Source organism: Anser brachyrhynchus (assembly GCF_964034855.1).
Source record: "Anser brachyrhynchus genome assembly, chromosome: 3".
NCBI lineage: Eukaryota > Metazoa > Chordata > Aves > Anseriformes > Anatidae > Anser > Anser brachyrhynchus.
The window spans coordinates 54,028,360-54,051,963 of NC_137696.1; the positions used below are offsets into that span (position 1 = coordinate 54,028,360).

Below are 23,604 nucleotides of genomic sequence, written 5' to 3' on the forward strand. Positions count from 1 at the left end.
GGCACAGTCTCCTTGCACTGCGGTTTTTCAGTGGTTCCTGGGCTCCAGGTACAGCCGTGGCACAGAGCTGGGCCCGGCTGCTGCTACGGGGAACAGGAGCTGGCACAACACTGCTTTATCAATGATGCCACCAAGAGCAAAGTGCCATTATAACTCGCAGGTGGCTGCAGAAGCGAAGGCGTGGAAGCGAAGAAGCTGCCACCTCCGCAGCTCCTGCTGCAGCAGGGCAGTGCTTATGGAGACACACACCTCTGCGATATGTCAGGGCTCTGAGATTCAGCTTGTGGAAGTCTCCATTTATTCAACCCAGTATTTGTTTTACTTGACTTCTTGACCCTTCCTCCCCTACCCCCCTCATCCCGCCCCACCCCCCTTGTTCTTTCTGCACAAAGTTTTCATCGGGTTTCAAAGTGACGTACTATAATAAAAACAGATGTTCTGCCAGCTTTCTTCTAGCAAAGAGCTAAGTCATCACAAAATGACAGCAGGGGAGCAGCTCCACGGGACACACACAATTGCATCCCCACGGGCCTTCTTGCCAGTCTCAGGACCAGATTGTTCCTCACTGACCCCAAAGCAAACATTGGTTTTGCAACAGCTCAGCCTAAAGTCATCTGGGGGCCCTGCTTAGCTGGACAACATGCTGCCCTGCTGCCTTCAAGGCCCTCACAGCAAGGCTGAACATTAACTGCTGCTTGGGCCGGGAAGCGATCCCAGGGCAACTGCACACTGCCCGTGGGAGCCCAGCAACACTTTGCTCAGCTGGGGGCTCTCTCCCTGATCATTAAGTGACAGAAATATCTCGTGCAACACATGCAACATCCTCACTGGCTTCCAGTTTTTCCCAACAGTGCTAGGGACCAGCAAGACAAACAGCAAAGGGGAGCCACGGTACTTCATGCCCCTTCTCCTCTGCAGCCACAGGACTGTTAGGGTTGCTCAGTGGTATGGAAAAGAAAAGGCAGAACATGAACAGGAAAGACGGGCAGGGGATACACTACTGCCACTGACAGCAGAGAGGAACAGGAGGCACAGAAACAGGCAGACCCCAATTCTGGGGCAACTGCAAATCGTGAGAGGTGCTGGACAGGCCCTAGCAGATCTAACTTTGCCCCTAATGCTCCCCATGGCACAGGATCACTGGCCAAATCCCAGCTCAGAAGCCCTGCCCTAAGCCTGAGCCCCACTCACTCCAGAGATACAGCTCTGTGCTGGCACAGGCCAACCCTAATAAATTAGGTGGAGCAAGACACTGTCAGGCCCTGGTCTCCCTGACAGCTGTATTGTTCCCCACCCCACACCCCCAGCTGGACTCAACAGAATATTATTAATAAAGTTCCACATGTCTGCGTGCACACATTTATAATGACATGAATATTTAAGAAAACAGCATCATACCAAAAAGTATAGAGCCTATGGAGATATTAACAAGACAAGAAAATGTAGTGACTACACTGAGTAATGAGAAAAGACTCCTAGTTCTTCACAAGGGCAATAGCCTTCCTTCCATGCACCCTCTTCATGCCCATGCCCATCCTTGTAAGCTTGGGGATAGCCAGTAAAATCCCCAGTCAGGGCAGCTGTACAGTCATGTGGGCGTGCATGAACACCATAACACATATGGGATAACAAAAAAGGTCTGTGCAAAGTTGTTGCCTGTTGTAACAAGATTATGTGAGATCTGTAGTCACCTCAGTGCCACGACAGAGGTAATGGTAACATAACTCTTATGCCGTCCCTGTATAAGGCAAAACAAAGTCAGATTTCATGGGGGACTCACAAAGATCTTTTAGGAATCCTCCATCCTCAAATTAAGATCTGCTCCCATGTTTAAGTCCACACATCTTTTGTGAACATTTTACAGCCTTAAAACATTAGTATTGTAGCATACAGAGAGTAAAGCAGCTATGCAGTCATACGGACAACCCGATCAGAAAACAATGTAAGCAAAGGATAGACAGTCCGAAAAAAAAAGGAGGGATGAGTGAGCAACCCCAGCACTGGAGGCTTTCAAGCTGCTCTTGGACAGGGTGCTAGATAATCTCATCTAGGCTCCCCTCTGTCATGAAAGGTGGGACCTGATGATCTTTCAAGATCACTTCGAGAACACAGCCTGTGTTGTTCTGTGATTCTATGAAGAAAAGGAAAGGAGGCAAGACAAAAGGGTATTCATTCCAATTTGCTTTTCCATGCCAGTGCCCTAAAGCAGACTGCCCAGAAGGTTGGACCATCTTCAGTCACGTGCTACTTCTGATGTCTGGACGTGGAGATAGATCTTTTTGTCCTTTGGAGCACTTTGCCTGCAAGAACAGCAAGATATAAGCAGCTAACCAGGAATTAATGCTTTCAGCAAGCACCTGACTTCAAATTCCTCATTTGCTCTGCCTCTTCCCAGAGAAGACAAGCAGTTATTCTTCAGATGCGGAGAAGAGTGGCAAAAGAGTCCAAAATCAGTCTAGTCTTAGTCTGGGAATTAGCAAGCAAATTCATGGAAGCATAGGAGGCAACCAAGTAACCCCTGTGCTTCCCCGAGGAGCTCTAGCTGGGGATCTTGTACAATTTCAAGTGAAAGTTGCCAAGAGTTCACCACCATAACTCACCTGTGAAAATTTTCAACATCTTCAACTGTCTCAGGCAAAACTCTTCCTTTAGTTTCAGGCAGAAGCAACACCAATCCACCCGCAATTAAACCAAGAACAGCTTCAAATCAAAGATGCACAAAGAGCTTGTTAGAATATACTAATTTCTAGCATTCACCTCACTTTCCGCTGCCTGGCACAAAGGACTAATAAACAGCATTTTATTTTGTTCTTTAGAGAAGATGTACTCATCAAGGCATGATACACAAGACCAGCATGCCATCTCCGGAGGACCTGGCAGCCAAGCAGAAATGGTAATGAAACAGGTTCAGTTGTGAGTTATGCACTGACCTAGGGCACTGAAAACTGGACAGACAGCTGTAAAAAGGGAAGAACCCTTTTTAGGCTGAGCGTAAGCCAGAAAATTGATGCTATTTACATCACTAGATTTAGAAAATATATAAACATCAGCTCCTGCTCGATGTGTTTCATTTCTCTACTGCTAATTTCATTCACCCACTTTGCACGTTTGGTGTCTCTATTTTGAGCCTACTAAGCACCCTCCTAAACGTGCTATCAGTTAAAAACTGCATACTGCCATTCAAGACATTTTTCTATAAATAGCATGATGATCAAAGGTTCAGAGAAGTGTTGCAGACCTCGACCTGAAAGTTCAGGCCAATAGTCTGCAAACATTCATCTTGCATTTATTTACCAATCTCCTTCCAAATAGATGGAGAACAGACAGTTAACAGACTGATGGAAAAGCTGCAGCACAGCAGCCATGTTTGCTCCCCATTAAAAAATGAATTATGGGAAGTTCTAGTTTTTGGCTCCAGGACTGAGAAAATACACCTCACAGAAGAGCAGTAATTTGTCAGATTTGAACCCATCAAAACAAAACCCCATTTAGTCTCATTAAAACGTTAGAACATTGCTCAGCTTTTCACCATCTGTCAAATCTGTATTCACCTCCAGGTTCTCTTAAAATGCAAGGAACAATAATGAGAGCAAAGGAGACACGAATGCACAGACAAGTTCCAGGCTGTTACCAACTAAAGGTTGCAGCACATACGGATGGGGAAGGTGTTTCTGCTGAACTTGGAGCAAAATGCCTCAGCTGCTTTTCCCTCCCTCTGCAAGCTGGACCCCACTGCTGCCCCCCACGAGCAGGTGGCAAGGAGGTAAGGCAGCACTTACTGAAGACCACCAGAGGCAGCTCGTGCCAGATTTCCACCAGTCTGTAGACAATAAACGGGACGACGATTCCACCAACATCGCACAAGGCAGAGCAGACCATCACCCCGAGATTCCTGGTTCGACAGCAAAGGGATCAGGTTAGCAAGCACTGCAGGTGGAAGAGGACAGACCACGACTGCCTCTGCACAGAGCATGCAGCTCTGCAAACCACTAAACATCAAGACACTTTGCAAAGTAATTTTTAGTATCTAAAGTATCTAGTTTTCTATTGGTGGGCACATCCAAAAGTTGTTTAGACCTAAACATCTGAAGAATAAAAAGCATAGCAAATCGGAACAGGAGAATATACCTGCATTTTCACGCAGGTGTGAGCAAATTCCCAAGGTTAAACATAAAAGAGAATCATGCCCAAATTATCCGAGGAGAGTCTCCAGATACAGTAAAAAGAAAATCATTGCTTCAGTATCTCTTGGGAGACTTAGTACAAGAGATATCAAATGATGCTTCTGTTTGTTACACACCATTAATAACATCTCAAAATTTATCTTCCGTTATGTTGATTACCGATAGAGAAATAAGATTTTCATATGTTGTGTAACTTCATATAATCAGTTTCCAGTGAAAAAAGGACATGTAAAAATCATCTGTTCAGTACAGACATCTTCCCTGCGTGCAATGTTCTATGGTCACAGGCAAGAAGGAAACTTTGAAGAATTAGCATCTAAGCTTTAGTTACCTGCAGTTGATATATCTACATCTGAGCTATGCACCCTGCAGCCCACTTACAAGTAAGGAAAATTCCAGTCCTCAGGTCAAGGGCTTGGGTGAATGTACATTCTCCATAGCAACAGCCACTCTGGACAGATCCCTTTCAATGTTATTTTGATTCAAATGAGATACAAATATAAGCACTACATGGGACTTCAGATCCCCCATCCAACCTGCTTGTCCCCACTTTTACCTTTATTTTATCCACATGAGTTTCCACCTGCCTTGAAGCATATTTTTTTTCTTCATCAGCTTACCTTTTAAAGTACCTTACTTGTACTCCCTCCTGCTTTATGATCAGCACTACCTGTGCAGTTCTGAAGCATTTGAGGATTACTTCATTTAGCATAACACAAAATACACGTTGGCTTCAACATTCCCTGGCCAAATGGCCCACTGGGAGAAGGATGCACCTACCTGATGTATGTTGGATATAGTTCAGTGTTTACAAAGCAAACCATTTCAAAAGCCATTGTGATTCCCATTCTCCCAAGGCAAGCAGCAATCAATTTTAGCCAATGTATGTCTGCAGAGAAAATTCATTCAATGCATTTAACTTATCCAAGTGATTTAGGATTCACTTGACACATCAGTGCTATTTTAGCTGGACCTCTGATCCCATATCACAATGTTTTTAAGGGGCCTCCTTTCACTTGTGTAAATCAGGAAATGGAAAGTCAGCACTGCATGAGCTGTGGCACAGGAAAGCTTTGAAAGCAGCAGAGGGGACCCAGGTGCTTTGAGATTTATTATTAGCAGTGCTACAAAACTGTCTCACTTCACTTCTGCAGAGCGAGGAGCACCACTAAAAATGAGGAGGCAGCACCCAGTGGTGGACGTACTTTTTGCAGCCTTTCAGGGCTGGAACACATGGAAGGGGAGGGAGAGGCAGGTGCTGTCCCCAGGAGGCGATGCTGGGATGGGAAGCCACCACATGGCCTCACCCAGGTGACTTACCCGCTGGGATCAGTGCTGTGACAAGGCAGGCAGCCCCAGCCACCATGTTTGCTGCAGCCCAGGGGTAACGCCGCCCAACACGGTCAATGGTGACGATGATGATGAAGGCAGCTGGGAACTCAACGAGAGCAGAATAGAGGAAATCCAGGTAGATGTTCCCACCAGCTAGTCCCATGTGCATGATGAGCCCCTGGTAGAGGACGGAGCTTGTGAACCTAGGCAGAGGAGAGCGTCCCAGCTTTGTTAGTCAGTCAGAAAGACTGCAGCCTGCGTCCTGCTGGAGCATTCACAACCAGAGCTTCAAAAACAACTCACCAACATTATCTTCTTACCAGTTGTACATTAAAATGAATGTGTTTTTTCTCATCTGTGGTGTCCTGACAAGGTCAATTAGCGAAGGACTCTGCTTTCCGCCCTCATCATCATCTTCAAATTTAGTATCCTGCGGAAGAGCCAGCATGGTGTTCATAGGAGCTGAATGCTCCCTGCTCTCCTAGGAAAGTGCCTGGGACATGTCCTGACACTACAACCATTCACAGCAGGCAACAGTCGCAGGAGGGTGTGCTGGTCCCCTCTTCCCATGCAGCAGGCTGTGTCTGGGCAGGGCTCCCTCAGCCTCCCCCCAAGGTTTTCTATGGGTCCATGCTTTCAAACATTTTCCATCTTATTTCCACAGAAAAACTCAGTTTCCTGCTTAATCAGTGTTAAGACAGTTGTGCCATCTCACTTCCACCATTAGTGTAATAGAACTTACCACCTCCCTCGCTGCAGGGCCAGGTTTTCCAATATTCAAAGTACAATGAACTTCTACTGGAAGGAACAGATGGAAGGGACCATCATGGTGCTTGCTTACATGCATAAGCATTCCCTGAACTTACCTCAAAATGGGAAGGTATCTTTTTCCGATTTTTTTTAGCTATATCGTTGACAATTTTCTTAGCTTCGTCATTTTTTCCTTGAGATATCAGCCACCTGGGAGACTCCGGGAGGAACCTACAATGTAAGTGAGTGGATGCTATTACACCAAAACATAAAGGTACCCATAGCATTCCCACAAATGGAGACTGTGGGGAAAATATTTTGGTTGATTAGAAAGAGTTGGTTTCCTCCCAGCCAGGAAAAACAGTATATCCCACTGTTGAAATAGGAAGAGGAGCAGTTGTCGCAGTGTCCTTGATCAGAGATGTGGTTACTAAAGAGAAATTGGGACAGGGCTTTAAGTGAGAGTAGTGCCAAAATTTTATTCAGCCTGTTGACAGCAAACTGGCACCTTCTAGGGAGCCATGGTCCAGCTGTGCCATCACATGATAAGTAAAAATGAACAAGCTAAAACACACTCCAAAAAAAAAAAAAAAAAACAGGAATAGGAAAACAACAAGTCTTTTCCTACTAAGCCTAATAACTCAACCCTGACAACCTATAACCAAAATACTCAAAAACTGAAAAATATTACTCAAAAGTTAGGAGAGATCCAAAATAAAGATGGACCCATGTTCCTTCCTTCGGTTGGACCACAAAAACTGTTTTTTCTTAAAAAAAAAAAAAAATGCAAATAACATGTTACAAATATGTAGGCATTCAACAACTTCTTTCAGTATAGGATCTTTATTACCATATTTTCAGTATAGGATCTACTTAATTGTCAAGGCATTTCTTTTCCTTTACGGAAAGTTTATCATACCAGGCCATTCTCCTCCAGTGCATTTCACATTGCCCTTTCTTTTTAAGCAGAAACCAGGTGTAGCACACAGGGTAAGACGCAACGAAGCGGCAGTTGCTGAGGGGTCCTATTTCCCACCCCTTGTTGCCGTGTGCCTCCTCTTTGCATTAGGAGACACACACATCCAAAAAGCAGTGCCAAATCTCACTTGATACCAGTTCCTGGGAGCTGAGAGAATCTGCTTTTTGGGTCGCGGGCAGAGGCGCACGGAAAGCAGGCTTACCAGTGGAGGAGCAGGAAGAAGCAGCTGGGCAGGGTGACCGTGAGCTGCAGCCACCGCCAGTGAGGGATCGCATAAGCAATGGCGTCGAACACCAGGAGCCCAACGGAGAAGGCCGTCTGGTAGAGAATCCCCACCGTCCTCCTGTACTGCGGCCCGACAACTTCGGTCACTGAAAACAGACAGGGACTGACAGCTCTGCCACCACGCAGAGCAGGGGTGGCTCGCTCAGCAGCGTCCACAGAAAACAAAAGCTTCTCCAAGACCCTGAAGACACCCTGAAGAAGGCCTCTTGCTAATCCTGGGCTTCCTGGCATGAAACCTCAGGATAAAAATACCCCAGTGCTTGCAGAGGAAGGTTTGCTTTGCTGCCAGACTACCAGAAAACACTGCTCCTACGCTCACGCTGACCTGAGGCATCCAAGTATTGTCCTCTGGCATGGAAATCTCTGAATAACTCACACAGTCCTCAAAACGTACAGAGGGATTTTGTTGCAAAAGCCGGGGCTAACCTACATAATGCCTCCAAACCCAATAATGAAGCAGAATGTTTTGTTTCCCAAGTGCACCTTTTCAGCCTCCAAGCACACAAATGTTTGTGCACAGGATGGCATAGAGCTTCCCCATCAGGATGGCTTCATCGCCCTTCTGTGCTTTGCAACCACACGTCACCAGGTAGGTTGAGTCTTGCTAATGCAGAGCTAAGAGTAATTATTCCAGCAGACAGGCATAAACATACTCATTTTTGCATCCAGTCATGTCATTTCAAGAAAGCAAACAAATTAGAGAAAGAACAAAGCAGTTATTCAGCAACTCAAGGAAGCTCTTGGTTTGTGAATGATGGATTAGCTAATTCTGCTTGGCCAAATGATGAGCAAAGACAAGAACAATTCCTCAGGCTCTGTAAAACTGAGCCATAAGCAACTGCAGGGTAGACAAATATCAAATATCCCAGGAGAGCATGACAAGGAGGCTGCTCTGCCCTTGTACCCTTCTGTGGGCACTCAGAATCAGGCTCCTTTAGGCTTTAGGGAGGGGAGACAAGTTCAAATGGGCTTTGGAGTTGATTCTACATGCCTTCTCTCATGAGAGAATTTCAAGGAGAAACCAGAAGCAACAAGGTGTAATTGAGGGGGAAAATATCAAGATGGGGCACGTAGTCATCCTGAAAGGGATTTTACGCTCTAAAATGGCGTGAAGTTCCCCAGAGGTGATGAAGGTTTTATTTGTGCCAGGAAAGTATTTAAGATGACAGGTGAGTATCTAGAACACACACGGGAAGAAACAACCACATCTTGGCAGAGGATGGTCCAGCCTGTGGGCTAGATGTTATTATTTCAAACATCCAGATAACTGCATTAGCACAACGTCTCTGCTAAAAGAATTCACAGATGTTTTGGGTGTTGACATTTACACTTTAGCTACAGTTAACTGAATCACTTGGAGATAGCTAGTAGAGTCACTAGCCATGATAATCCAGATAAGTCTCAACTGGCCAGCTTTTACAATATTTAATCTGCTGCTTCAGTGATTGCTTGGTGTGGTTTTATGTATTTTTGTTTGTTTTGTAGTTTTATTTTGACATGAGCCTGAACTCCACAACAGAGAAGCTCCAGGCAGCTCCATCATGCATTGGGTGACATTGGTAGTAGGGCGATGGTTGAACCAGATGATCCTGAAGGTCTCTTCCAACCCTAATGATTCTGTGATTCTGTGCTGGGAGGAACACCAGCACCGCTTGGCTCTGACCATTGCTTTGAAATCCCCTGGTTTGGCTTCACTCAACCAAGTGCATAGATATCCAAACAGCTCATCTTTTCCTCAGCAAGTACATGCTGTTCTTCAGTTATTTTTAGGCTGCAAAGCCTTTTTGCCCTTTAATGTTCTTTGTGTCATAACAACGCCTCCAGACTTCCCTACTCTCCTGCCTACTTCTTCAATGTCCTCTTCTGTCCTCACCCTGTGGGCGACTGGGCTGCAGAGGGGTGGCTGCTGGCAGCTCTGGGGCCAACTTCTTCCCTAGCCAGCACTCGCAGGAAGCAGGGTCTGATCTGCAACAGGGAGCTGACCCACAGGGAAAACTCTACCTGGAGGTGACAGCCTTCATGTACCACCACTCGCTTGGTCTTTGAAGGTTACTGTCGTATGGGAGAACCAACACTGTTTTAAAGAATAGCAAGAAGACAAAGGGAAATCACACCTGTGATGTCAGCTTGCATATATGATTTCAAAAAGCCATGACAGGTGTTTTTTAAAAGGCTTTTCTTTTTTCTTTTTTTTTTTTCCTTCATCTTTTGCAGCCCATCTAGCTCCTGGAGAAGGTCCAAACTCACCTAGGATGTAGCCCGCAGTCCAGCAGCCCTTGCTGACCAGCCCTTGCAAGAAGCGGAAAATCACTATCCACAGGTAGGAGGGCACAAAGACCAGGAGGATGCCACAGACCACATTTGCAAGAAATGTACTTAAGAGGCAAAATTTACGGCCAAACCTGGATTGGAAGATATTACATATACAGCAAAACACTAGTCATGAGAACAGACATAAAATACAAGCTTTGTGCATTTTTGAAAAAAAAAAAAAAAGATCAAACACTTCGCTATACAAGGGCTAGGCACATACCAACTTTTATTTTTAGGCCATTACTCACTTATTTGCTTTTTGATTCCCTGAAAAGTTACTGTGCCAATTGTTCTGCAATTCCACAAAAGCTTTCAGGCTTCTCAGAGGAAGAAAAGTTTCCCAAATGAGAGCAGCAACAGTCCCATATTCACAGATGTTTGGGTTGTGGGTGTTTTCTCTGAATTTCAGAACAGTTTATTGGTCTGTTATATATAATAGTGTGAAAAATAAGCACAGATTTACGATTCTGATTTGTATGCACCAGGGTAGCAGATTTATATGCCAGGAACTTGATCCCAAAAATTGAGCGTACAGACCTTGCTGTGAGTGGGCTGCATTTCACAGCTGGAGACACACACATCCTCCTCTACTAAGAGTCTCCAGGCAGGAGGGGAACAAGGGAGAAAAAAAGGATTTTCAAATATTACCGTTTGCTTCTTAACCCCAGCTGCCTGGACAAGGACAACTCTGCTGGTTCTGAAGGGGCTGTTAAAGATGCCAGAACCCAGGGATTTCCAAACCAGCTGTACCCATCTGGCGATCTCTGTGTCTGCTATATCAAAGTCTCTCAAATGGAAGCACGATGTTTCCAAGCTGTAGCCACACTGAGGATGACAGATGAAGCGATAGCTCCAAATCAGCATCTCCTGGCTTCTGTTAACATGCCCAGGACTCCCATATGGCACAGCAGGGAGGTCTGGGGGCACCATCCTGGAAGAGCTTGCAAACTCTGCAGGACTCACAGAGCAGGAGAGATCTGTGCGAACTACCAGGGACGATTTGTTCGCCTAAGACAAAGTACTTGCTTCTGATAACGTGACTCAACACCCAGTGGTCGACCTTACTTTGAGAAGAGAACAACAGGTGATACCAGTTGCACAACCTTTTTCTGCCTTTACCTAAGGTTAGCTGCTGAACCCTGATAAGGGAGGCCAGAGGGTTTTGCTGCTGTCCCGCACATACCTGTCTGCTATGTAGCCAATGTTTATGGAGCCAATAAAAAAGCCAGCGTTCACAGATGACTGAAAGAGGTCTAACTTCCAGGAGTCCTCGCACACCAGGTTAAACTGAAAGAACGACTACAGTTAGAAGCAAGACAGTGAAATCAGGAGGTTGCTCACATTCACAGGTCTCCTTTGCTTCATTTAAAGATTTAAACTTGTTTCTGGATTGATGCTGATTTCATCAGCACCCAGGAACCCTACTGACTTAAGTTTCAACACTGAAAACAAGATCAAGCCCTTGGGCAATTCCCTGGTATTTACCTAGTCATGGTTCATCTCTCAATACTGAAAAGAATGTAACTAAGTTATTGCCAAGTTGATCAAATATCAAGTTAAACAAATCAGCATGGATTTGTTGATCACTCTGGGCATTTTAAACAGATTTTTAGGGGCTGATGGTTAACACTTACAAGCAGTTCCAGTTGCCTCATACCCTTATGTGGCATAGCAGCCCCTGGGTGAGCACTAAGGGGGAAGGCTTCACAAAAAGTATTGTAGGTGCCTGCAGAAGCCTGCCTTGTCCCACTTCCCGTGGAGCACCAGCAGCACTGCTCCAGAGGAATGTGGGATGATGTACACCACATCCGTCCCCAAGGCCACGGCATTCTCGTTATGCTCTGGCCTTTTGCTCACCTAAACCCCCCTACAGCCTAACATGTCTAGAGATCAGGCATTCTGCATCCAGGGACAAGCTTTACCACATGGTTAGCCATAAATATTCACCATCTAACCTTCCTAGCCTACCGGTAGCTGCGTTTATTTAACAGGATGCATTTTCAATCAATATGTACTTCTTCCTGATACTCTGTGAGGGTGCCTGTGAGGATATTCTTCCATGTGGGGGTATTTTATTTTATTTTTTTCCTTTGAGGAAAGTAACACGCTTTGCTCCGTGCTTTCTTCTTCCTTGCTTAGCTGCCAGGCAAGGGAGAACACGGGCTGATAGCCTTAAAGGAAGCTCTCAGACAGAAACAAGATACATTGCCAAAATGAACCCAGAGGTGTGCGACATCTGCCAGCTATCCTGTGAAGGAAGTGACCCAAGGGCCTGGCCCTGCACCACCTTCGGAAGAAAAAGGAAGACAACTTTCACTGAGCACGACTGTACAAATCCAGTCAGGCTGCAAGTTCTTCGGTGTCGGACAGTCTCAAAAGATGACAGAGGCCATCTGGAGCAGAGACTTTGCTCAAACCTTTTGCTGTGAAGATGTTGAGGTGCTGCTTTGGAGGCTGACCAGGACTTTCCACAACAGAATCCATCTGAAAAGATTTGGTTGCTTATCTCCACACCTTAATGTCGTGCAGTCCATACTTTGTGGAAAGAAATATCCTTACATTACACCCTCTGTTAAGGGCTACAAATACGGCATTTACTAGAACACATAATTTACCTGCTCTTATGTTTGTTAGAAAGTTCCAACAAATTTAGAGATAGCAGAAGTCATTTTTTTTCCCTAAGCTGAAATCAAGTATGCCATCCCAGATTTTTATTTTTAATAGGTTAAAGCGCCTAAAAACCTAAAGCACTCTAAACAGCTTAAATACCATTTTCACATTTGTTCTGAGAACAAAAAACAGCCATTAGCTTTTCTGTGGTTTATTCCAGAATTAAACTGTTTACTTGTGGGAGGCAGTTACTTTTCCCCACCCAGTCAATCATTTAATCATATTTGAAACAAACTAAGATTTGTTTGTTTTAAACGAAGGAAGTCAAAACCTTCAAATCTGTGCGGATATCGCAGAAAGCATGTGTGGTTTCTGAAAGGCACCAGCCCAGACAGCCGGTTTTGTTTGGAGCATTACAGGTTCTTGATTTCTAACACACTGTTTACACACTTCCACCAATAGGACTTCTCATGCAATGGGAGTTTCATTCCAGACTGGACTTTACCTAGGGATTTATTTGCTCCACAGCTGGAGATATAAACCTCCTGAGCAGACCAAGGCAACACTTCACAGCAAGGACAGAGCGAAAACTATTTGCAAAGCATTCAGAATAAGTTCACAGATGGTGACGATCCCCTCTTACAGGTAATTGCAATTTAATACGACATAGGCTACATCAACCATCTCCCACACCGTAACAGTATCCTTAATAACACAAGGTAAGAGGGACATAGGTTTTTACCTCGGTGACAAGCGAGGTCCCTGGGTAGTCGTAGAGCCACCCGTCCTGGCAGGGGCTGAGGGGGACGGAGCTCCGGTTGCCCGCGAGGCTGCCCAGGGGGTCGGTGCAGCTGAGGCCCGTCGCGTTCCAGTCCACGTCGTACCTCCTGCAGCGGCTGCCGAAAGCGGCCCCGTGGCCGCCCCACTCGGGCACGGTGTGGTTCAGCTGCTCCGCCAGGCTCCAGCCGCAGCGCCGGCTCAGCTCCGCCACGCCGGGGCTGAAGCAGCGGTGCTCGGGGGTGAACCCGAAGAAGACGACACCCACGTAAATGGGAGTGAAGGTAGCGGAAAGCAAAGACAGGACGAAAAAGGTTTGCTTTTGGAACCTGTTAAATTCACCAATCTGCTCCAAAATATCATCAAATGTTGGCATTTTGGCATCAAAACCACCTCAAAACTTCATCTGTCCTCTCTGCAGCACTGATATTCAGTTGGCAGCAAAGCTATTTAAGTAACGAAAACATTTGACCAAAAGTCAAGACTAACTCCATAAATTATTAAACGACATGTTGCAAGCTTTATTTTTTAAGGTTTCATTTGAAATCAGACCTTAATTCACCCAGGCAGAATTTGCATTTAACCCCTAATCAGACCATGTTTTTCTCCCCCAAAACAGCTAAATAAATACAATACTCTGACTGTTACATTGTGTTGATTTGTTGTGTTTTTTGTTGTTTTTTTTAGTTTTAAATTAGCCATTACTAGTTGTCTCAGTCTTCATTGAAGATTTCCTCCTAATACTGCGAAAAAAGCAAGTGTAGGCAGCTGTTCTGGCAGAGGGGTAGAAAGAGAACCAGTTCCTCCCCAGCCCAGCAAGCCCACAGAAGCCACCCACAGACCACCAGAAAAACTATGGCCTAGGCAGCTGTGAGGACAGCTCTGTGGCGCAGCACTCCCTGCACACCTCCTCTTGCCAGGCAGAACCACTGAAGCAAGGAACAAGACCTCCACTCCTGCAGTGACCTAAAGCAGCACTACCCCAAGCCCAGCACCCCGCGGCCACCAGCCCACAGTGGACTTTCACCCCCCCAGCTGCAGTGCTTCAGTGTGGATTCAGAGCTGGGACAAGTGTGCAGCACCCACCATGCTCACAGCAGGAGGTAGTCATGCTCACAGGGGCAGTCAGTGAGGCCAAGGAAACAAATTGAAGCCTGCCTGGAAAGTGGGTGTAGTTGAACGCTATTAGACCCTTCCTTAAAAGAGACAGCCCAGAAAATCTCACACTGCTTCTTTCCTAGCAGCTCTGTTTACAGTTGGTAGTGATGTGCACTTGTTCCACATAAAAAAAATAGATCCAGACTGGTATCTTTCCCCCTTTCTGATCTCTCTTCCTTCACAGTGCAGTCAGGAGTCAAGCAGCACTTGACGTGTAAGCAGAGTCACAGCAACACAGAGCCCTGCGCCAGCAGGGGAGATGCTCCCCTTAGGGAGTATTGCTGTCGACCAGCAGAGTTCAGCATCTAACCCACAGTCATCACTGCCTTAGACTTGTATGTTATGAAAATGGCAGGACCAGAGGAGTACACTTTCCTCTTTATGAATGAAAAACATATTTTGCTGGAAAAATAGCTCAGGGAAGCTAGTCATGCATACAGCAATGAACATGAGATTTAGTTTACTTACAAATGCTTAGATAAAAAGTGGGCAACAGCCTCAAGACTAAACAGTTATTGCTGTCAGCTACGTGTTATTAGAAAACTTCATTGATACACTACCTGGGGATGCTTATCAAGCAGTACCTGTTCTACATAGGTTTTATTATGCACAGTAAACATGAAGCAACCATTTGGTTGTCATATACCGAGTCATTTCATGCAGCAGTTTACAGACTGAACAACTGTAAAATGCAAGCCTTAAAGACTTGGGGAAGGGAAGCAATATTAGTCAATATCCATTCAGGGAACTCTTCCAACAGTAATTGGCAGTATTAAAAAATACACTTTGGGAAGCCTTATTCCCCCAGAGTATACTAATGCCAACTATGAAAAAGGCTGCTTTTGTTTTAACAATGATGAGATGCAGCTTTAGCCAAACTGTTTTGAGACTTCACCGGGAACAATGCAAGAAGAAAAATAATTTTGTGTCTGAGAAAAACGGTACTGGGGAGTACCTATATATATATATATATATATATACACACACACACACACTGATCTTTATGATCAAACATTTTGAGTGATGTGATTATTAGCTATGACAAACAACAGAAAAGGGTATCACCAAGCTGATGACCAGTATTAGCCCAGCATAAGAAAGATTCCAGACTTGAGATGTGGGGATTTGGAATACCCACGTCATATCTTTTATTGAAATTGCTGAATACTTCATATTACACTATTTTGATTCAAAATGGAGTTTTTATAAAAAGAAACCATTGCTGAAACTGAATAAGCCAGCCAAAATGAACAATGAAGAGTTTCAAAAAAATTCAGACCAACACATGTATTTGTAAAATTCTTTGAAACCTTATCATTGCCCATGTTAAACACCTGGAAAAGGCAAAACTGCTAGAGGAAATTTGACTTCCATTAATTGCCAGCAACACTGCAAATCAATGACCACGGCCAGGACCTCGGCCTAAGATCTAGCTCTTACACTATCAGAAAAGACTAGCCCAATTCTTTTCTTGTAATGAATGCCAGAGAGGTATCATGCAGACCAGGGCTCCTCTGGTTGTTGGGCTTTTTGGGTGATGATAAACTGGGCAGTGCAAGCTGTATTCTAAGAATTCTGCCTCTGACCTTGAAAAATCTTGTTCTGTGTAGTCAGTCTAGTCCAGCCATGATCTAGGAAAAAAAATCTTTGGATGCTCGTCAGCTGCTCTGGCAAATACTGATGAAGTCAGTCATATGACCAGTACCAAGAAAATATCATGCAAAGAACAGCAACCATTCCAGGCTAAAGCTATACAGAATTGTACCTTTCAGTCAATACCTTTGAACCAATGATCTGTTTAAATTAGAATGGATATTCAAATTTACAGGATAAATTAGACCAGTTCTAAAATTTACATCAAATCATCCCAACACAGAAAAGTTATATTTTTCCTTGTCTTACAATGGATGAACCCATAGAAGGGCAAACCCATAGAATAATACCCTGCCGGCAGGAAGAACACGTTGCTATAAGCAAACCTGAGTAGTGAGGATCAATAAATACAAGGAGTTAAAATGCTAGTAGTCATAACTTGAATCTCAGGAGCCAGGGGCTTAATTCAGCTCTAATCTTGTCCTTTGAAAGGTTCCTTTTTAAGCAAGCATTTAACGTCTATGCTGAGGCTTAAAAAAGTTGTCCTGGCTAGAGAGAGTCAACATAACTCAGCTAACTGGATGCTAGAAATCCAGTCATTACTGAACAGATCATTGTAAACAACCAAGACATCTTTCTCTTCTTCCCTTTTCAATGGTTTCTTGTTAAAGGCAAAATTCAGAAAAATCTTTCAGGCTGAAGTCCTCATATTTGGTTGGAAGTGTTGTCCCATTTTATATATAATCTCTCTATATATATTTGATTAGGCACAAGAGGAATTAAACATTCAACAAGTCCTCATCACTATCATCATGAAATGATGCTGTATTTGTAGAGTTCTGTGCCTGCTGTTGACCTGACTTGGCTTTTGTTTTCCTTTCCCTTCCCCCATTCAGCAAGTAAGCTTTGTCATCACTGCCAAGGCTCGGTGGCTTCTTTTGTGGGTGCTTGCTTTTGTCTAGTCCTCTTCCTGTCTGAATCTTTACATCTGGAATGGTTAACACTTCATCCTCACTGTCCAAGTCATCCACATGGAGAGATGTAAAGGCTTCAGATGTAACAGACTTGGTAGTAACGTGACCGTTCTCCTGCACTCCTTTTGCTGTTCTTTGATTTGGTGCTGCAATTTCCTCCATAAGCCACTCTGTTTCATTCTCATTAGCTTCTTCTTCACTGTTTATCTACAAGAAAAAAAAAGCAAGAGGTTTCTATAGCACTCCAGACTCTTCTACATACATTGATCTCCCCAGTTGTCAGACCCACTCCACACATCCTTGGGTTTAATTTAGACTGAGATAGTTAACAGCACACACTTGCAGTATTACTATTGCTTTACAGTGTCTGAGGTGTACTCTTCTGGCAGATTTGTTATTTGGCTATTGTTTTTGTATTATTTGACTGTTCATTTCCTCAACTCTGTTCTAAAATGGGAAAGGTTCCCATCTTACAATATAAATATAGACAATTAGCTACGTAGCTTTCCTGAAGCCACACGCATTCATTTCCATTCGCTGAAGGAACTGGAAATTAAAGGTTTTTATCTATCCATTAGAAGAGCTTCACATTAAAATTTGACAAGAAACAAAACCTTTGGTTTTGCTACTGTATTACCTTTGTGTATTTGTAGGAAACACCTGATGTTCTTCTGCAGCAGTTTGTTATCTTGTTTACTACAGTCTCCCTAAAGAAAAGGAAGAACACTGCATTAGGAAGACTATATTCCCCTCAATAGCCCTCACATTTCAGTGGATTTCTATCAAAGCATTTTACCAAGCAAGCTGTAAGCTGTCACGTAGCAACAATTGACCCTAAACCATTCTAATTACTACAGCATCATGGACTGAATATTACATCTTCCCCCTTTACCACAGCTTCAAGGTGAATACAGACCAGAGGTGTTTTAGTCTTAAGGGAAAAAAGCAACCTTGTCTGGAAAGCAGAGAAGCAGCATGACTTGTGTTTGTTCTTTGCTATGGTTCCAGCTTGACACCATGAAAGGAAAAGGACAAATACTAACAATATTGTCACGTGGGTTTATCCTCAGTTAGTAGTTGCTCACAACAGAGACTAGCCCAAACCAATTGTGCAGTCCATCCCTCTTTATGTGGGCCGTCAAACAATAACGGAGAGTTTGGAAAACTGTTGCTTGACACTTGATGCTGCCAGCTGGAAAACAAAACTTCAGTCTCTGAAGTTCACCACTTCCCCTTCACTGAGGAAGCCAAATTGTCCTACCAAAATTTTTCAAAGCCTCCCAATCATTTCTTACCTTCTTTCTTTTTTGTAGAACAGCAAGATTATCAGGCATGCAGTGAGAACAACCAGAAGGACACTCAGCACAGCACCAACTGCCTGACTTCTCCTTGAAAGACCTTTATGTACTTGGGCTTCCTGATCAGATTGGCCCTCACGGCTTCCTGGAACACTGGTTGATCTAATAACAAATTGGGAAGAAAAGGAAGACTAAGATCTACTGACAAACTGCATCAAACTAGATTGGGAACAGATTTAAATTAAAAATACTATACCAGCCTGTCAGAATTTATAAAGAACAGAATTTAGGGGGGTTTATTCTAAATAAGTCACTGAAAAAACAAAGATAGATACTGTGCCTACATCGTGGTGTGCTTTTAAGCAGTGCATAAAACTGAAACAGTCAAGACTAAAGTGTGCAATTACTAAAGTGTGTGATTAGACACCAGATCTTAGACAGCAGCAGCTATCCAGTCGAATAATTAAACCTGCACCTGAGCAAGCTGTAGAAGCTACAGCAATTATTTGCCTTCCATCTGACAGTGGCTCTACGCAGACTAACAGAAAATCCCCTGCTTAAACCAGAATGAACAGTTTCCCTGTGCTTTTAAGCTAACACCTAGAAGATTACAGTCCTAGAATTATTTCATTCTTTGCAGCAAGGCTGCCCACAGCGTCAAGAATGCAGGTAAGCACTGAGATGCATCATTTTGCTTTTAAACCACTGCCTGTCACCTCATTACTCTGTTCCATAAAATAGAGAGTTCAATTCTGTAGAACAAAGAGATCAATTCACTGCAGAAATACCTTGTTATTTCTATGACCTATAATGATTTTTTCACTCTAGCCTGAAGAAGTGGGCAGACAGAGACATAAGCCAGTTTTTGCTCTGTTTTTTAATTTTTTCCAGGCAATAAGGCAAGGAAGACAAAAATCCAAATACTCCTTACTCCTCTCAGTAATGTGAAACAGCATGTTCTCAGCTACACTAAGTTTTACTTAACAGGAAGAACGGTATTAAATCTTACCATATCTCTCCATTATTTCCACTGCAAACAGGAAGCTTTTAGATCCATATCACTTTTAGATCCAGATCAATTTGACTGCTAAATAAATGCTTGCCATGTACCAAACATTACACACATGGACACTAATTCCATTTACTCTTAAGTCTACTTTTTTAAGCTTGTCCCCAACCTCCCACCCCATTACTCCATCAAGTAAAGACAAAAAGCCTTTAGCTGAGAAGAGTTACTTTAAGAAAACAGTTAACTACTCACATTAGTGGACACACAGCAGATGTGTACCAGGTAAATAAGTACTGACAATCTGCTGTTTCATGGACAAATTCAGGGATGCCCTCCTTTACATGTGAACTGCAGTGGAAGAAAATTGTTGAGGAGACAAACTTTGATTTATCTTTACCACATCTGGAGTCTGATGAAAATATGACATCCAAGTCATCATCTAGAAGAAGAAGAAAACCTTATTTAGCACTTCCTTGAAAACAGCCAAGAGAACTACACCCTAAAAAGTTGTGTGTTTGCATCTACGTTATCACATGTATTTGTTCTGCAGTAAAAGCTTACATTTTGCAGCACCTGCAGGTGAGCTTATACCTTCATATAGCTCATTCCACCCAGTTGCTGCGGAACAGTGGGTTAAACTCTTTACAGGGAAAAGCAGCTAGCTGGAACACCACAAGCACAGAGGAAAACAGGAAACCTAGTCTCGTCTTACATTATTTTTACTGAAATCTTTCAACAAGTGTCAAGCCCAAAATCTACTGCTAAGGCCACATTCATAACTGGGCTCACATAATAGGAAGAAGCAGCCTAAATTATAAAAATCATACAATGGTTGGAAGGAACCTTAAAGAATACCTAATTCCAACACCCCTGCCACAGGCAGCGACATCTCCCACTAGAACAGGTTGCTCAAAGCAGCACCCAACCCGGCCTTGAGCACCTCCAGGAACGGGGCATCCACAGCTTCTCCAGGCAACCTGTTCCAGTGCCTCACCACCCTCATGACAAAGAATTTCTTCCAAATACCTAATTTAAATTTACCCTCTTTTAGTTTAAGACTTGGAAGAGAGACTCCAGACAACTTTACAGAAATGGTTTAGCATAGATGTCATGAAACAAGAACTGTTTTTTAATAGAACAACTCAAATGGAAGATCAAGCAATTACATCTAGTGAGCAAGTACTTACCCTCAACGTAATATTTAGCTTTTTTGGCAAATCCAATTCTCCGAAAGCGACGCTCATTAGTTTTAACCTGACAGATGTTAGCTTCAGAGCACTCTGGGAAACTTGAGTTTGTTATACCAGAAAGCTGAATTTCATATAGATATTTATCTCCATTTGTCCGTATGTCACCAGAAGCTGTGTACAACCTGAGGAGACAGAGGGCATATCTATGCTAAGTCTAAACTCAGACTTAGGTAATTTCCAAGACTTAAGACTGGCAACAGCAGTACCTGTTGCGTCAAGCAGATTTCAGATCAAGTTGGAGTGATAGACTCATCAGCCAGAAGAGACACAGGACAGAAGCTTCCTCCTTGAGTATTACAACCAAGTATTATATTTAGCATAAAGCCTTCTAAGAACACATCAAAACCAAACTCTTCTAGTTATACTGTCCTCAATGGGTGCACGAGCACTTAAACACCTCTAAAGGAGTAAGACAAACTGAATACAAAGTATGATTCAGCAGCTCTCACGCAAGCTAGCATACTGACCATAAAATCCATATTGAGTGTTCTGTAGCTATGATAAATAGCCTAGCTTAGCTTTCATGAATTAACAAGCTTTCGCCAGGTGGGCAACTAGATGTACCCAAGTGCCCAACTACTACTTACAATCATATCCCTCCGTGCTGCTGGCAAGACTAAAAATGCTCTGAGACTCAGTTATTTATTTGTTCTAGCCACCTGCTTGAAGACTGAGCTTGATCAAATGTGACTTGACTTTAATCCCACATTACACAAAGTTTCTCATTTCATCCTGACCTCCTCTACTCCCTCATCCAGGCCTGTTTGATTTTACCTGATAACGTTATAAGCAGAGAAACATGCATGCGCAGCAGGTCTATTCAAAATGCATTTGCTCAGTTACACCAATCCTGCGCTCTTCAATGCACACTACTGAATTGTGCCCTGCAGGCAGAGTTTATTCTTCCCATAACACTACTATGGACAGGTTTCCTTCCATAACACTAGAATTGATGTTAAATACAGTTATTTATAAGAGTTTCTGGAACAGAATCATATGCCATGCTAGTACAAACAGTGTAACTGCTGGTCTTTCCCTGCCTGTCCAGAGTTCAGTCATGCTTGAACATTCCTCCAGAGCTGTACTCCTTTGCTTCTAAGGTTACTAAAGCATGGGTTCTTGCTTGCATATGGATCTGCTGAGCAGGAAGAAAGGTAATTTGAAAAGAGTCAAGGAGTACTGTAGATAAAAATCAGGATCTCTGATAATGATCCAGTGTCTACACATTATGGAAAAGAGCAATAACCCACAATAACGCATTCTAACATCAAGATGGTGTATGTGCAGCCTTTAGATTAGTCTTGAATACCCCAGGACATGCTCAAAGTTTTAAGCCCAGCTGTAAGCTGCAGTAGCAACCAGAGCTTTAAGTCAGCCATTGTTACAAGGCTGTCAGCAAATTCCCACTTAACAGTTAGGAATTGTTAAGGCAAATTGGAACATTCATACCAAGCTCTTTTCTTGCAGTAGAGTTCTACAGAACTATATGTTTATTTTATTATTTTGGTTTGGGTCTTTAACTTACTTGTAATAAACATCCCCTAGAGAAAAGTTTTTCCCAGTTGTAGGATTAATAACTGTTCCATTCACTACCTCCACCTCCTGTGGCTTCACGGCACAAGCTGCACGTGTGTCCCAAGTGATGTAGTAAACACAGTTTTTTTCATCAATCCTGCCAAACAACAGATAACTGATTATTCCAGGAAAGAGTAACAAGCACTTAGTATCTTGAGTAAGAGAAGACATAGCTATTTGCTCACGTATCCTAACGATGGTGCTAACCATCAGGCAGAGAGTAAGCTAGAATAGTAAGCACTGAAAAGTTATGTAAGTTATATTGATCTTATCTGAGGTACAAGACAGCAGTCACCTGACTTCACTTAAACTCCGGCTTCAGAAGTTCTGGAAGTCACACAGTACATCACAGGGTTTTATTTAAATACTGTAGCTAACTAACATGCGAGTTTGCTCTTGGCAGGTTTAATGCTTTGCACTTTATCTGGCCAGGACAAGAAATATAAGCTAGTCAAATTTTGCTGCCTAGTTCTTTGACTCAGGCACAGCCTCTTGTTCAGTTTCTTTATTCTACAGCCAATATACAGTCAACCAAAACCAGACTGCAAAAAGCCATTGAGGTTTTTTAGTACTTGTGATCATGCACATATAACTCAGTCTAGACAGTGTCTAGTTAAATAATCTGTACTGATATAACAAGAAAGCTTTGGTATGGTTAAGTAACGGAGCAAAAACATGTTTTATTATCTGAATTGCTTATCTACAGTAACTGTTGTCTACTAAGTAGATTTGGAGCAAAGTTACTAAGAAGAGCAGTTATACTACAACTGACAACGTAACAGCATCCCAGTCTAATTCAGGAGTGGAACGCCTAGATTTTTGCCCAGGCAATTTAAAATATACAGAATACAGCTATTTATGAAAGTGAACGAGTACAGAAGCTTCAGGAGATCCGTGTCTTACGAATACAGACCAAGATTACTCTAGGGGCTGTCCAACAGAATAGAGGGTCACCGTCCTGAGACTTAGTTATTAGAGGTCCAACAGAAACCACGAAGATCAGTCAATAGTACGCTAATTTGTTACCCACCTCTGCAGCAGGGGCATGCCAACTGTTTTTGCGCATTTCAGTTCTATAACTGTTGTTACTTTCTTGTTTTTCCTGCACTCCTGCCCACTGGAATAACTAATATACACTGTATCACCTAGAAGAGAAATAGTGATGCAAGGTATTCGTAAGCAACTGACAAATTTCCTTTGTTTTTTCTCCAGACTTCATTACTTTAGACTAACTTCTAGGTCCTTCCACCCCACAAATCATTTACCAGTTACAGCACTTGTGTGATTTGAGGCTTTCACCATGATGATCATTTAAAAATCACTCCTCCAAAACTTTTGCATTCACATAGTACCTTATGTTCAGGTTGCCAGTATGGGTATGACTAACTTTTATATTTAACGTGTCCTTTTTGACATCTTAAGAGCAAGTAAACAGCTTATAAACAAACTCTGGCAATTAATAAATGCAATATATCCTTTTTTTTTGTAGCTGGTTGGAAGACTTCTCATTTTCACAA

At 43.2% G+C, this 23,604-nt stretch overlaps 2 protein-coding genes across 3 annotated transcripts in view; both read right to left on the reverse strand.

Annotated features, from left to right (window-relative positions):
- Positions 1-1,345: 1,345 nt before the first annotated feature.
- LOC308192540 (solute carrier family 22 member 2-like) lies at positions 1,346-13,702 on the reverse strand. Its single transcript, XM_080586209.1, has 11 exons — positions 13,196-13,702; positions 11,027-11,130; positions 9,778-9,932; positions 7,448-7,616; positions 6,383-6,497; positions 5,837-5,946; positions 5,505-5,719; positions 4,965-5,073; positions 3,780-3,892; positions 2,601-2,700; positions 1,346-2,300 (listed from the first exon to the last, which is right to left on the reverse strand). Exons 1-11 carry the CDS (start codon positions 13,604-13,606, stop codon positions 2,234-2,236), a joined length of 1,668 nt encoding a protein of 555 aa, XP_080442335.1. The 5' UTR covers positions 13,607-13,702; the 3' UTR covers positions 1,346-2,233.
- A 1,798-nt stretch (positions 13,703-15,500) lies between these two features.
- Positions 15,501-23,604, reverse strand: part of IGF2R (insulin like growth factor 2 receptor) — a 56,067-nt gene continuing 47,963 nt past the window's right edge. For both annotated transcript variants that reach the window (XM_080586205.1, XM_080586204.1), the window contains exons 42-48: positions 23,118-23,232; positions 22,038-22,184; positions 20,450-20,634; positions 19,515-19,701; positions 18,251-18,415; positions 17,593-17,662; positions 15,501-17,162 (exon numbers count right to left, since the gene is read on the reverse strand). In XM_080586205.1, the coding sequence (XP_080442331.1) occupies positions 16,761-17,162; positions 17,593-17,662; positions 18,251-18,415; positions 19,515-19,701; positions 20,450-20,634; positions 22,038-22,184; positions 23,118-23,232 (1,271 nt within the window). In that variant the 3' untranslated portion in view covers positions 15,501-16,760. The remainder of the gene's footprint in view (positions 17,163-17,592; positions 17,663-18,250; positions 18,416-19,514; positions 19,702-20,449; positions 20,635-22,037; positions 22,185-23,117; positions 23,233-23,604) is intronic.